This window comes from Rhinoderma darwinii, chromosome 1, assembly GCF_050947455.1.
Source record: "Rhinoderma darwinii isolate aRhiDar2 chromosome 1, aRhiDar2.hap1, whole genome shotgun sequence".
In the NCBI taxonomy this organism is placed as follows: Eukaryota; Metazoa; Chordata; class Amphibia; order Anura; family Rhinodermatidae; genus Rhinoderma; species Rhinoderma darwinii.
In genome coordinates, this window is record NC_134687.1 from 426,864,714 (window position 1) to 426,880,321 (window position 15,608).

The following is a 15,608-nucleotide window of genomic DNA, read 5'->3' on the forward strand; positions in this document are numbered from 1 at the left end:
TTTCGGTTATAGTAACATACGCACGTTTACTATAAGTACTGAAGTTACAAACCTTATAAAACATGATATTTTTTCTTTGTGCTTTTTTTATTTAAGATTAAGGAAGATAGATTCCGAGAGTTGTTTGCTGCATTTGGCAATTTAACTGACTGCACCCTGAAATATACAAAGGATGGCAAGTTTCGGAAATTTGGCTTCATTGGTTTTAGTTCTGAAGATGAAGCTAAAGCAGCACTTAGCCACTTCAACAAGAGCTTCATTGACACAACGCGTATTTCTGTGAGTAATAAAAATATATCACCGGTGATGGGGAGTGGAATGAAAGAAACTATTTCCTGTTTGGTCACTTTTTTGTTTTTTTCAAAGGTGGAGCCATGTAAATCTTTTGGTGATCCTGATAAGGGGAAACCATGGAGCAAGTATTCCCAGAGTAAAAGCAAGGATGTGGTAAAGAATACGGATGTAATGCACAAAACCGAAGACGGTAAAACGGTAAGCTGACTGTACGCATTATATGAATAAACAAATTACATTCCACCCAAGGTGCAACAATAGTGATATCACTGAAATATACGGATATGGCATGTGTGTAGTAGTAATGCTCAGTAACAGAATGATCATTACTAGACAATGTACGGTCAAAGGGTGCGTACAGAAGACGCAAGCAAACTGTGTACAACTCCATCATAAGGGACATGCTATCATAGTATAGGGACAACATGTAAACACCTTGCTTGTCCTGAAAAGATTTTGCACATGATCATCTTGATTTTATGACCCCATTTGACACACTGTCTTTTTGCGTGGTTGGTTAAAAGAAGAAAAGCCTATGATTTTCTTCACACGGACTCCTTTCGATATGTTTACGGATGTGTGTCCATGTCGTAGAAATGATCTGCAAAATATGGAACATGTCCTATTCCTGAACGCAATTGCGGTACAAACTCACCAATAAGAGCCTGCAAAATTGCGGACGGCTACGGATGTGCTTCTCTAGCTGTCTGTAATTGCAGAAGCGTTGCTATGCGGCAGCAGGGGATTCTCCAAGAAAATGGCGCCTGGGCGATCATGTGACCTTTTCAAGGGGTTGGGACATGTTGGTGACATCGTTTTTGTAGACATTAGAAAACACTATGGTCGGGAGCATGAGGCCAAAAAGTTCACACCAGCTGACAGATGAACTATTAACAGAAAAATGCAAATGTGTATGGTGGGCTCCCTACTTTTCCTGATGGCAGAGGAAGTGAGGATTGGGCATGTTGGTTTTAACATACCTAATCATTTGTTTTTCCTGGAGATAAGCCGTCATCAAGCGTTTCTCTCAGCTGCATTCCTCCCTTTCCACTGTTGATCATACAGGCATACTTAGACGATCTAAGCATCCATCTTTACGGAGAGATTAGAAGAGCTGGTTGTCGAACAAGCGTCAATTCAACAGCTATCTTACGTGGAAAGGCAACTATGCTAATATATATATATATATAGATAGATTTTTTACATCTAAATAAGAGAAGATTTGTGGGGCTTCAGCACAGACCTAGTTCTCTCACAGCATTTCATCCAAAAGGGTCGTGAGCACATCATTTTTCTAAATCTTTATAGTATTTTATTTGCACTTTATCAATTCAATAATATCCTTACCTTCTGTATACCACCAATTATCAGTCCATTCTGAGTCGCAGTATTTGAATACACCAGGGCAGTAATATGTTGCCACAATATTGATAGTGATTTAATTGCAGAATAACGTAATATACGAATAGTGAGTTACCACAGTTTATGGGACTTTAAAATTGCTGTAAAGCTACTTGTTTAAGATCAAGGTTTCTGTTTTAAACGGATTGAAAAATAAGCGTAACTGATTTTAATGGCTGCCATTGACTTTAAAGGGGGTTGTCTCAGGACAATAACCCCTGTCCATATGCCCTATAAGGGCAAATGGATCTCCCTCTCGGACCCCCCACTCTATGTGCTGGAATTGAGAGCCACTCTGTTACGTCAGCTACCGCTCTGGCATGCCCGGTGCGTCCATTCATGACAATGTATGCCTAGACGCAGCTTCCCCTGCCACGATGGCAGATCGCCAGCTTCATTTTATAAAGGGGTTGTCTTCATGAGCCCCTTTAATAATTATGGAATGTCAGGTTTTTGCTCTGCAAAAAATCCCATTGCAATCAATCAGGAACGCTAAAGGGGTTGTCCAGTTTCCGCAAACTAATGTTATTTTATGTATAATTAAAAGTTGTATAATTTTCCAATATACCTTCTGTATTAATTCCTCACGGTTTTTAAGATCTCTGCTTGTTATTCAGTAAGGACATTCATTGTTTACTTCCAGTGGAGAAAATTCGGTTCATGGTCATGTGATGGACACACAGGCGCTGGGGTTGCTAAAAGAGACCGCTCTGACACACTGTAGCAAACCATGCCCCTGTGTATCCATCACATTTCCATGGACAAACTTTTATCTGATAGTAAAGAATGAATAATCCTACTGAATAACAACAAGCAGAGATCTTGGAAACAGTGAGGAATTAATACTGAAAGAATATTGGAAAATGTTATAACTTTTAATTATACAAAAATAAGAGTAATTTGCTGAAACTAAACAACCCCTTTAAAGAAGATGTTTCTAAATTATTATTTTTTAATAACCGAATATCCTAGAGACACAGGCTAGCATTAATAGAGTAGTCGTTTTCTTACAAATTTTTAATTGGAACACCATCTTTTGTTTTTTCTAGCCAAAGAAGAATTCCGTTTTGGAAGATGTGAGTATTTTTTGTTTTTTATGATTTTAAAGAGAATCGGTCACCAGGTTTATCAGCTGCAGCACAAGTCGAGCCGGCAGTCCTCCTCGCCCTCTTCACAGTGGTTGTCAGGCTGCTGTGTATGCAGATATACAGCAGCCAGCTGGCAATCACACCCGAGATGGGCAGAGGGAGCGCTCCCCGCATGAATATACCAGACTCATAACTATAAGTCTGGTGCATTATTTGAATTCCTATTAACCGAACGGCACAATGTTTGTTGTTCTGTTTTGGCTAATAGAAGAGCAGACCTGTCCCAATACTATTTTGCCCTTATATGGGGCAACAAAGTTTGGTGACCGATAGATAGTTACATCATGTTTGGCCGGGATTACCAAGCATGATATAACTGGTGGTTCACTTTAATAGTTCGCTAGATTTATTACTTGCATCAATAATAAATACCTTTTATATATCACCCAACGCATTCAGACGTTTTCTACAATTGGAAGAAGCCGAAAACATTTAAAAAATAACGAATATAAAGACATCTGCTGAGAGTAAAACAAAAGGAAAATGGGTCCTTCTTATGACAGCTGACAGTAAAGTGGCCTGATGCAAAATATTGATCAGAAAGTGCAAGTGTGAATGAGGCCTAAGGCCACTTTCACAAAGGCCTTTTTTGGCATTTTGAATCCGTATTTTTAAGCCATTATCAAGAGACCAAAACACGGACTATGAGCACATTTTCCAAATTATACTTGTTATCTGTGTAGGATCCACTCGTGGTTTTGTTGTACAAATTCCGAATAAAAAAACTGACCTAAATACGGCCTTGTGAAAGTGGCCTGAAGGGAACAAGCAGGATGAGACCTTAAATCAAAAGTAGGAGATTTATCAAATCTAGTGCAAGGCAAAAGTGGAGTAGTTGCCCATAGCAACCAATCAGATCACACCTTTCAATTTTCAGAAGCCCTTTGGAAAATGAAAGAAGCAGCCTGATTGGTAGTCACGGGCAACTACTCCAGTTTTGCTTTGCACCAGTTTTAATAAATTTCCCCAAATATGCTTACTTGGTTTTGTTGACTAACTAATCTCTTTCAGAAATAATGCTGAAAGCACCGGTAATCCATCCATTATCTATGCTAACTCCGATATAAAGTGAACTGTCTTGTGAGCTGTAAGGATAGCAAACTGAAGTGCTATGGGTATATTTTGTCAGTTTACATGTCTTAAAGGGGCTACTGTTGTAGCTTCAATAAAATTGTGACAAGATTTCTGCATAATATGCGTTAATGATTGAAGTAAGGCCTTATTCACACAGTGCAATTTTAGCCTAGTTTTTGATGCTTTTCTTTTCCCTGTCAAAATTAGCAGTGGATACAAAAAAGTTATTAGATTTAGAGTCTTGGATTCTTTTTTGCTTTATGGTCCAATAATAATTTTGGCTACGAAAAAAAAAACGTCAAAAATTGTGCCCAAAAAAATAATTTTTTTCTATTCAATTTTTTTTTTTTTATAATGCTGACTTCATGTTTGCTGTTTTATCCGAAGCTGAAAAAGGACAGCGACTTCAAAGAATTTCTCAGTGTCCACGCAAATAGGAGCAAGACAGCTACATGGGCTAATGATACACTGGCTGAGCCTATGGAAAAGGTGAAGAGCCGTTCCCAGGATGATTACCTCAACTTTGATTCGGAATCAGAGCAAGATTCTGAGACTGAAGATGGTGAAAAAAATACAGGTATGAAACAACTTGCATACATTCTGGTTGAATGGAAACCAGACCGCATACGTTAAAATGGACCATTTTTATGTACCTCTCGGCTGGGGGACTAAAGAACTACTTAAAGTATACCTCTGTTTTATTTGAAAGCCCATTAGCCCCTTAAGAAATAATTAGTTTAATAAATAAATGAATGCAAACATACCTCCAGTATAAGTTTGTACTTTAACTATGCAGAGTGGCTGACTTGCTTTTGAGCTTCCTTGTAGGAGTTTCCGGTCATCCTCCACAGCAGCATTAAAGCTTGGAACGCAAGGTGGTTATCGTAAGATCTCGCGTTCTGTCTCAGAGTGCTAACTGCTGTATTAACATAGCACTTATTTCGGTAAGCATTAATAACGCAGTTAGCGGTCTTTAAGACGGAGCGCGAGATCTCACGATAACCAGCTAGATCTCGCTTTCTGAGGTTGGATGATGTTGTGGGGGATGCTGGGATACTCCTACCCGGAAGTTCGGGAACCGACTCCTTCAAGGAGTCAACTAATTTGCATAGTGGGAGTGGCTAATGGATTATCAAATAAGACAGGCCCCCCTTTTCCAGTGATAGGTACACTTTAAAGAGGCTCTGTCACCACATTATAAGTGCCCTATCTCCTACATAATGAGACGGACGCTGTAATGTAGGTGACAGCAGTGTTTTTTATTTAGAAAAACCATCTATTTTCACCAAGTTATGAGCGATTATTAGCTTTATGCTAATTTCTTAATGGACAACTGGGCGTTTTAACTTTTGACCAAGTGGGCGTTGTAAAGAGAAGTGTATGACGATGACCAATCAGCGTCATACACTTCTCTCTATTCATGTATTCAGCACATAGTGATCCTGCGTTGTTCACTATGTGCTGTCACATACACCCACATTAACGTTACTCAAGTGTCTTGACAGTGAATAGACATTGCTTCCAGCCAGGACGCGATGGCTATTCACAATCCAGACACTTCGGTAACGTTTGTGTGGGATTTACAGCACAGCAAGCATAATCTCGCTGTAAACTGTCATTTACAGCGTGATCTTGTGAGATTACGCTTGCTGTGCTGTAAGTACCACACAAACGTTACTGAAGTGTCGGGATTGTGAATAGACATCCCGTCCTGGCTGGAAGGAATGTCTACTCACTGTCTAAACACTTCAGTAATGTTAATGTGTCAGTATAAGACAGCACATCGTGAACAACCCAGTGTCACTATGCGCTGACTAAATGAATGGGGAGAAGTGTATGACACTGATTGGTCAGCGTCATATACTCCTCTGTACAACGCCCACTTGGTCTAAAGTAAAAACACGCCTAATTGTCCATTAAGAAAGTAATTAGCATAAATCTAAAATTGCACATAACTTGCTCAAAACTGATTTGTTTTTCTAAATAAAAACCACTGTTGTCCCCTACATTACAGCGCCCATCTCATTATGTAGGAGATAGGGCACTTATAATGTGGTGACAGAGTCTCTTTAAGTAAAGCATAGATTTGGTCTTTGGCTAGATACAGTCCAGTAAATCATTGTGTATGATGTAGGGATTCAGATAGTTGAAGCCTTGTCTGCATTCTAGTCGTCATATTTTTGAAGCCCCTAGTTAAAGAGTAGAGAGATTAAAAAGTCCATGGAGTTCAGTATTGCAATAGCTAAAATTACATTGGGTTTTCTGTATTTTAAAATCAAAGAAAATGCAAATGCTGGTTTGCACATTTTTATTTTGAAGAATTTGCATGTGCAGCAATAAGATGTTGAGCAATCTTTTATGCTTATTTGTAGATGAGAAGCTTGCTTTACAGTCAGAGATTTCAGACATGGACTACCTCAAATCGAAGGTAGTGAGAGATCCATCTACTGTCTCATCTGGGGATGACGGAGAGAAAGATGCAGGCCAAGAGAAAACTGATGCTAAGAATAAAGGTCCTGGGCCTTTTGAGAAGAGCAAACCAGGAAAGAAAGAGGTTAGTTAGAGATGTCGTCTTTGATAGGTGTTGAATGCTCCGTTTGTTTGAAAGTTGGTGTTTAAATGAACAATCTACGCTTATTATAATATCCCACATGTGAGTACTGTGCATACAATAAAACCAGCAAATTGTAAACATTAGCAGACTGTCTTGCTGATTATAAGACCAAATTCACAAGAACGAGTGCAAACTCTGCAACATATGTGCTCCTTTGATGCTGATTCGACGGACTTCCTTTGAATCAAGGAGTGGTTACAGGACGATGTAGTTTGTCCTTTTCTTTGACACATGTCGTCCAGGTTCAAGGAGGACTGGTGCCCTAACTTGCTTTGGCTAAAGCAAGTATTTTGCTATCTTATTCTTGCAAGAAACACATCTCTCAAGGGATAGAATTGCAACTATACATCGCGCATGGATGAGCCATGAATATCACTCTGTTCACACCAGTTACTCGAGGGGTGTCAGTTTGGTGGTACATCGTTTGATACCCTTTACGTGTCTTCAGGTTGATATTGATGATGAGGGGAGATATGTCTGTCTTCATTACACTATATGCTTTATACAATATATAATTATTGGAGTTTATATTCCGCCACCCTTTAGTTATGATGTACTCAGGTTTTGAATTTTACCGGCACTAGACCAGATATACCTTTTATCATACTAAGAGATTTTAATAATTATATTCATCCTTACCGGGACAAATTCAATACTGATGGAGCTAGTGTGGGTGGCTCTTTTCTCCAAGAGGTGATGCTGCTGGATTTATCGAGGATGAAACATATTGATGATGGGCATTATTTTTGTTTCTCCAGCTCGCATAATAGCTTGTCCCGTATAGATCTCGGGCTGGGCCCTGATATTGTAGCCAGAGCGGTTGTAACTGCTGATTACTTACCTAGGGCACATTCTGATCACTCTCCCTTAGTATTGGTCATATCGTTTGTCTCGAGGTCCTCAAAATAAGACATTGTGGAGGTTGAATGCCTTCTGGTTAACTGTTATAAATGTATCTGATGTGCTTAAGGTATTGACGGATTACTTTTCGGAAAACGTGGGGACAGGAATGGTATGGAATGCTATGAAAGCTACGCTGAGAGGGTGTTTGATTCAGTTGATCAGCAGGGTCAAATGTAAAACTAGAAGGTTGGGTGAAACTCTTAGAGATAGGGTGCGACAGACTGAAGCATCTCATATTATGGATAACTCCAATACATCTTTGGCTAATTGGCGGGAAGCTCAAGAACTACTGAAAACTCATTTATTGGAAGTAACTGCAAATAAGAGGACGTTTCAGAAAAAGCGTTCTTATCCTGAGGGGGAGAAAGCGGGATATATGCTTGCCATGGTTGCGAGAGCACAGTATGGCCAAACCTATATTGCAACAATACGAAATACTGATGGGATACTGATATCCGGTAGTGCAGAGATAGCAGATGTGTTTAAATCTTATTATGCTTCTCTATATAGTTCACATGTTCAGGTGTCCTGAGGCACAACTTGAGACATACTTATCTGGTATCTCATTGCTGGTTCTGTCCTCTATTCATAGAGGATTTTGGGAAACCCCATTGCAGTTGGAGGAGTTGCAGGAGGCGGTGGTGTGTCTAGCTAATAAGGCACCGGGATCTAGTTGTCTTCCAGTAGAAATTTTAAAAAAATTGGGTGACATACTTTTGCCTCTTGGATGTTTTTACGTCATTTGTTAGAGACCAGGGTTTACCTAATACTATGAGAGAGGCAGTGATAGTGGTTCTTTTGAAACCTGGTAAAGATCCTCTGCTTGCTGAATCTTATAGACCGATATCTCTCTTATCAGTAGATATTAAAATCATCGCTAAGGCCATAGCCGTTCACCTCTCTAAGATCATCACGACGGTAATACATCCTGATCAAACTGACTTTATGCCTCAAAAGTCTACAGCTATAAATCTTAGACGGCTATTTTTGAATTTACAACTTCCAGCTGATAAGATGATGCTGCCTCCTTGGATGCAGCCATGTCTGCAATTGGAGAGTTTGGTCAATTCTCGGGATTGACCATTAATTGTTCCAAGTCTGTTCTGATGCAGGTGGATGATGCGCCCGCACAGGTGACATATGAAGATCTCCCTATGAAGTGTGTTACTTCCTTTAAATATCTAGGTGTGGAAATATCCATGAAAATGGAGGATTTTTACAAATTAAATCTGACTCCCTTATTGGCCCGGTTTAAACTTAAGCTAAATGTGTGGCGTAAATTATATCTCTCAGTCATTGGCAGGTGCAATTTAATAAAAATGATATGGATGCCTCAGTTGTTATATCTTCTGCACAATGCACCTATTAAGGTTAACGTGTTATTTCGATCTCTCGTTTGGAATACGGTGCATGCGCGCATAAAGTTGGAAACTCTGCAAAGAGATAAGACGGACGGAGGTCTGGCGGTTCCTAATCCTAGATTATACTATTTGGCTTCTCAGCTGCAGCATCTCCGAGGTTGGGATATTGATGACTCAGTTGATTCCATCAAGCTGATGTTACAACAATTCTTATGTTCGGATTCACTGTACGAGGCGTTGGAGGCATATAAATGTAAACAGCATACTAAAAAATATCCAACATTATATTTGATGCACAAAATACGGTGGTGTGTTAGGAATATGCAATGTATTACGGGATGTACACCGTATACTGCTATTTGGGATACACTGTGGTTGTCTCATATGACTACCCTAACAGATTTTGCTTTGTGGAAGAACAAAGGGGTTCGTAGAATAGAGCAGTTGTTGGAGAATCGAGACCTAAAGTTATTCTCATGTCTGCAGTCAGAATTTGGTCTTCCCCATACTCAATTTTATAAATACCTTCAGCTTCGTCACGCGTACGGCATTGAGATTAGGACTACTGATACCACAGTAATTGACAATGTCCTGATCGGAGTTATCGGTACGGCTAGTCACACTTCTGGCCTTATATCTCGTCTGTACAGAGGTCTTTTGATGAGGTTCCTAGACGGATTTCCTTCTGTGTTGAGGAGTAAGTGGGAAAGAGATCTTGGGCCCATATAAGAAAGTCAGTGGGATGACATCTTATCGCGGATTCCTAGATTGTCCATGAATGAGGCACACCGTGTATCTCATTTATTTCTGATACATCGGGTTTATAGAACATCGGTGTTTCTGACTGAAATTGGGTTTCGGTATTCCTCAGCTTGTGCCAGATGTGGTGAGAAAACGGGCACGTTGATACACATGATGTGGCAATGTATACAGCTGCGGCAGTTTTGGTCTGAGGTAGTGGACCTTATTTCTTCTTTGTATCCGGTATCGGTAGATTTCACACAATTTGTTTGTATTTGGGATACGTGGAGGATATTTCTGTTTCTGAGCACGTCACCTTGGCTGTTGCCCGTATGTTATATGTAGCTAGGAAGCTTATTGCACAACATTGGCTGGATGATCGACCTCCTACATTATCAGAATTTTGTAATACAGTTACTTGGCTAACATGTATGGAAAAACATATTTATACATCTAGGAATGCTAAACACAAGTTTGATAAAAATATGGTCTCCTTGGGTGGTGAGACAGGAATTCTACATGTTATGCAATATTTTTGGTATTGTTATATGTCAGAATCCGTGTACTCAGGGTCATACATGCTCTGGAAGATGGGGGGAGGGGGGAATTTGTATTTGGGGTGTTGTCATAAATGTTTTCTTTTTGCTGTAAAATAAAAAATTACTTGATATTAAAAAAAATAAAAAATAGTTAAAGTCTCAAATAATAATTACATAGTTAATGCCAATGAGTTTTAACATTTTGTGAAAATGTAATTCAAAATAATATGGCTAATAAGAGAGATAAATAAAATAAATGTTGTGAGGAACATATACAGGTCATTTTTCAATGGACCCTTCACATGAGGAACGGCCCCATTGAAATACATGTGTTCGTGTGACGGCCGTTGTTTTAACGGCCGTCACATGGACGTATAATATGGTCGTCTGAATTCCGCCTAAGGGATAGTTATCTCCTTTCCTCAACTACAAGCAGAGATGCAGTTTGGCAATAAATGACGGTCTTTAATTGTTTACAGGCGTTCTTAGTACTTAAATTTCCCCAAAAATTATTAACGATTAGAAAAACATGGCTCATTTCACCTCAAAAATAGTGCCACACCTGTCAACAGGTTGTGTGTAGTATTGCAGCTCAGCCCCATTTACTTCAATGGAGCTGAGCTGCAGTACCGGGCACAACTTATGGACCTGTTTTTTGGAAGAAAGCTGCTATTTTTTTTTTTCTAATCCTGTACATCCCAGCTATTAGATTACTGGTTACTGCATTCGACGACCCCCTTCCCTGCTCTCCTCTGGGAGCTCCTTTTGTCAATGAAATTCGCTTATTAGATGTGACAAGGCAAATGGTTGTGATCCAGTTGCTACTAGTTCATAAAAAAACCAAAACAGCTCTGCAGATGTAATTAAAGTTTTTTTTTAATTTCCACAGAAACCACCTGTGCAGAAAGAGCCTACAACCCCATATACCGTCAAACTGAGAGGAGCACCATTCAATGTAACAGAAGTACGTTTTGTATCATTGCTAAACTTTTATTTCAGAACTTTCTGATGCTGCACTAAAACATTGTGTACACATGTTTATACAATTCGACAAGATGTTTTGTTCACTAAGTTTAACCCGTTAGTGACCGGCCCATAGTCTTTTTACGTCGGTCACTAACGGGCCTTATTCCGATGCCATAGACTTTTTACGTCGCTGCATCGGAATAAGTAAACAGAGCAGGGAGCTGTCAAATCTCCCTGCTCTCAGCTGCCAGAGGCAGCTGAGATCTGGGAGCGTCCCTGCTCTGCCGGGTGAGATCGATATTAGTATCGATCTCACCCGTTTAACCCCTCAGATGCGGTGCTCAATAGCGAGCGCCACATCTGAGTGGTTTTGGAGAGAGGGAGGGAGCTCCCTCTCATCCCACCGACACCCGTCGATACGATCGCCGAGTGTCTGTGTCTCCAATGGCAGCCGTGGGCCTAATAAAGGCCCCCAGGTCTGCCAGTAATGAATGCCTGCTAGATCATGCCGCAGGCATGACCTAGCAGATGCCTGTCCGTTTTAAACGGACAGGCAGTAATACACTGCAATACAAAAGTATTGCAGTGTATTATAATAGCGATCGGACCATCGCATAGTGAAGTTCCCTAATGGGACTAGTTAAAAAGTGGAAAAAAAAAGTTTAATAAAGTTAATAAAAAAAATGAAAAACCCACTTTTTCCCCTTACAAACTGCTTTAGTATTAAAAAAACCAAAATAAAGTTAAAAAGTTACACATATTTGGTATCGCCGCGTCCGTAACGAGCCCGACTATAAAGCTATTACATAACCCGCACGGTGAACGTCGTAAAAAATTAAATAAAAAACGACGGAAAAATTGCTGTTTTCTGTGAATCCTGACTTTAAAAAAATTTGATTTAAAAAGTGATCAAAAAGTCGCATCTACTCCAAAATGGTACCAATAAAAACTACAAGTCGTCCCGCAAAAAAAATAGCCCTCATACAACTGCATCGGCGAAAAAATAAAAACGTTACGTCTCTTCAAATATGGAGACACAAAAACAAATCATTTTGAAACAAATAAACTATTGTGTTATTTATACCACACGGTAAACGGCGTAGATTTAGGGCGCAAAAAAGTGGCGAAATGTAAGATTTTTTTCTATCCCCCCCCCCCAAAAAAAAGTTAATAAAAGTTAATCAATAAATAATATGTCCCCCAAAATGGTGCTATTAAAAAATACAACTTGTCCAGCAAAAAACAAGACCTTATACAGCTATGTAGACGCAAAAATAAAAACTTTATAGCTCTTGGAATGCGACTATTCAAAAACATAAAGAATAGCTTGGTCATTAAGGTCTAAAATAGGCTGGTCATTAAGGGGTTAAAGCCACATGACATATTTGTTGCGCATTTTCGCACTAGAGTACAGTAGAAGTGAATGGAGTTTTTACAAAAATTACAAATAATTCAGTGAAGATTTTAGCGCGTACTTTAGATTTACAAATCCCCCAACATGCCATATATGTTGTGGAATGCTTTGATTTTTGTTGCGCATTTCACCCTTTCAATGGAGAGGGTGAAATCCTTGGCAAAGTCTACTCGTCACACTTTCCACAACTGAAATTATATGCCATATCTGAATATGGCCTAAACCAGCACATACACGTGCATGAATGAAATAGAAGTTTTTTAAAAATATGCTTTTGTGTTTTCAGCAAAACATTCGTGAGTTTCTTCTACCATTAAAACCAGCAGCCATTCGAATAGTGCGAAATGTTCACGGAAACAAGACCGGTACGTACTGTACTTCTAGAGTTGTTGATATTGTTAAAATCCTAATGTGGCACTTAATTATTTGCCGACACAGGACGAGAATGCTCGTCCTGAGCGAAGGGTATTTCGTGCATTAAGACGAGCATTCTCGTCCTGTGTGACAGCCGTGTCCGCGGAATCCGGAGTGGGGCAACGGCTGTAATACACAGCCGCAGCCCCTCTCTAGCGGCGGAGAGAAGTGAAACCTCTTCTCTCCACCGTTAACCCCTTGAATGCCGTGATCAAAGCTGATCGCGGCGTTCAAAGTAAATAAGAGGGGGGGGGGGGTCTGCCATTTTAATCGCGTCACAGAAAATCCGGATGCGATCAAAGCCCATGACCTGTATGGCCAGACAGCCCAGGATCCATTGAAGGACACCAGGGCTGTCTGAACATATTTCCTGTTGTTAGGGCATACTGAGGTATTCCGTAACAACTGCCTGTGTACGATCAGTGACAGGCTAATGTACTGGCATATAGATCTATGCCAGTACATTAGTTATAAAATCAAAATGAAAAATACCTTTTATGGGATTAAAAAAAAGTTAAATTAATGTAAAAGAAAAATTATGTTAAATAAAAAAAACTAAAAAAAAAACACAAATATTTTTTTTTTTTACATTAAATAAACTTTTTAAAATATAAGAACATGAAATAATATAGACATATTTGGTATCACCACGATCATAACAGCCTGAACAACAAATGTATAACATTATTTATGATGATCGGTGTATGGTGTAAAAAAAAAAAATATATATATATATATATATATATATATATATATATATATATATATAAACTGCAGCGGAACTGCTTTTTTTTTTTTTTTTTTTTTGTACCAAAAAATGGTAACTGCATAAAGTACAGGTCGTCCCGCAAAAAAAAAGTCTTATACACCTACGTCGTCCAAAAAATAAAAAAAAGTTAGCGTCGGGATGCAAAGAGGGAAATATAAAAAAAATGTTCTGTCCTCAAGGCCAAAATTGGCCGTGTCCTTAAGGGGTTAAAGAGGACCTGTCATCTGCGTTTGACATCTCCGTTAGATTTCCGGTGCCTCACAGATTCTGATTCTATACAGCAAGTGAGTGACAACGTGGAGCCTTGCGCTCAGATCTGATCAGATTTCAGAATGAGTGAATCAATTCACCTGTTTCGCTGTTCTGTGAATTTTTCAGCCCGTGGAATACAATAAGAAAATAATTCCCCTACTTTTGTAATACATTTAACAAAAGCAAATCTGAAGCCAGGTGAATTAATTTCGCAATGTGTTCTAATGGGGGTAAAATCGGCTAAATGCAAATTTGAGAAAAAGAACGTTTCCTCTTCTCCAGCCAGGTGCCTGAACTTTACTTCATACAAAATATTGGTATTTATCAGCCATATAATAAGATTTCCATGTATATTACGCATCCCAGCCTGCTAAAGGAGGAGGATACAACTGCTTGCAGAGGGTTGATCTGTTCGAGAAGGAGGAGACAGCTGCTTGTAAAGGCTTAGGCCCTGTTCACAGGGAGTATTTTGCAGGCAGAAAAAATCTGCCTTAAAATTCCTTTGAGGCAGATTTTGACCTGCTTGCGCTTTGTTGCCGTAGTTTTTCTCCCTCTCGGAACCGTGGAAAGAAACGACATGCCGCTTTTCTTTTCTGTGAACGCCTACAAGCCGCTCGGGGAAAAAAAACTCCTCCGCCTCCCATTAAAATCAATGGGGGACTGTTTCTGACGTTTTTTGGTGCTGATTCAGACGCGCTTTCCGTGTCAATATCAGTGGCAAAAAAATTCTGTGTGAACTGGGCCTAACTCTGCTAAAGGAGGAGGAGACCGCTACTTGTAAAGGGTTGATCGGTGTCTATTACTACATACACACAGAACCAGTAGCAGCAGTCACTGAGGAGAAGGCTGTGACCGGAATTACCTCTGCTGCTTCTATCTTTCTCTTCCATAATATACAGGAATCCATCTTAAAGAGGCTCTGTCACCAGATTTTGCAACCCCTATCTGCTATTGCAGCAGATAGGCGCTGCAATGTAGATTACAGTAACGTTTTTATTTTTAAAAAAACGAGCATTTTTGGCCAAGTTATGACCATTTTTGTAGTTATGCAAATGAGGCTTGCAAAAGTCCAAGTGGGCGTGTATTAGGTGCGTACATCGGGGCGTTTTTAATACTTTTACTAGCTGGGCGCTCTGAAGAGAAGTATCATCCACTTCTCTTCAGAACGCCCAGCTTCTGACAGTGCAGATCTGTGACGTCACTCACAGGTCCTGCATCGTGTCGGCCACATCGGCACCAGAGGCTACAGTTGATTCTGCAGCAGCATCAGCGTTTGCAGGTAAGATCGACTTACCTGCAAACGCTGATGCTGCTGCAGAATCAACTGTAGCCTCTGGTGCCGATGTGGCCGACACGATGCAGGACCTGTGAGTGACGTCACAGATCTGCACTGTCAGAAGCTGGGCGTTCTGAAGAGAAGTGGATGATACTTCTCTTCAGAGCGCCCAGCTAGTAAAAGTATTAAAAACGCCCCGATGTACGCACATAATACACGCCCACTTGGACTTTTACTTTTAAACACACCCACTTGGACTTTTGCAAGCCTCATTTGCATAACTACAAAAATGGTCATAACTTGGCCAAAAATGCTCGTTTTTTAAAAATAAAAAAGTTACTGTAATCTACATTGCAGCGCCTATCTGCTGCAATAGCAGATAGGGGTTGCAAAATCTGGTGACAGAGCCTCTTTAACCTCTTAACGCCGAAGGACGGATATA

General features: G+C 39.8%; 1 protein-coding gene across 1 annotated transcript in view; it reads left to right on the forward strand.

Moving 5' to 3' along the window:
- Positions 1–15,608, forward strand: part of RBM19 (RNA binding motif protein 19) — a 73,697-nt gene that overhangs the window by 1,881 nt on the left and 56,208 nt on the right. The window contains exons 2-8 of the mRNA XM_075830167.1: positions 97–279; positions 367–492; positions 2,745–2,771; positions 4,305–4,494; positions 6,290–6,471; positions 10,965–11,039; positions 12,742–12,820. Coding sequence (XP_075686282.1) covers positions 97–279; positions 367–492; positions 2,745–2,771; positions 4,305–4,494; positions 6,290–6,471; positions 10,965–11,039; positions 12,742–12,820 — 862 coding nt within the window. The remainder of the gene's footprint in view (positions 1–96; positions 280–366; positions 493–2,744; positions 2,772–4,304; positions 4,495–6,289; positions 6,472–10,964; positions 11,040–12,741; positions 12,821–15,608) is intronic.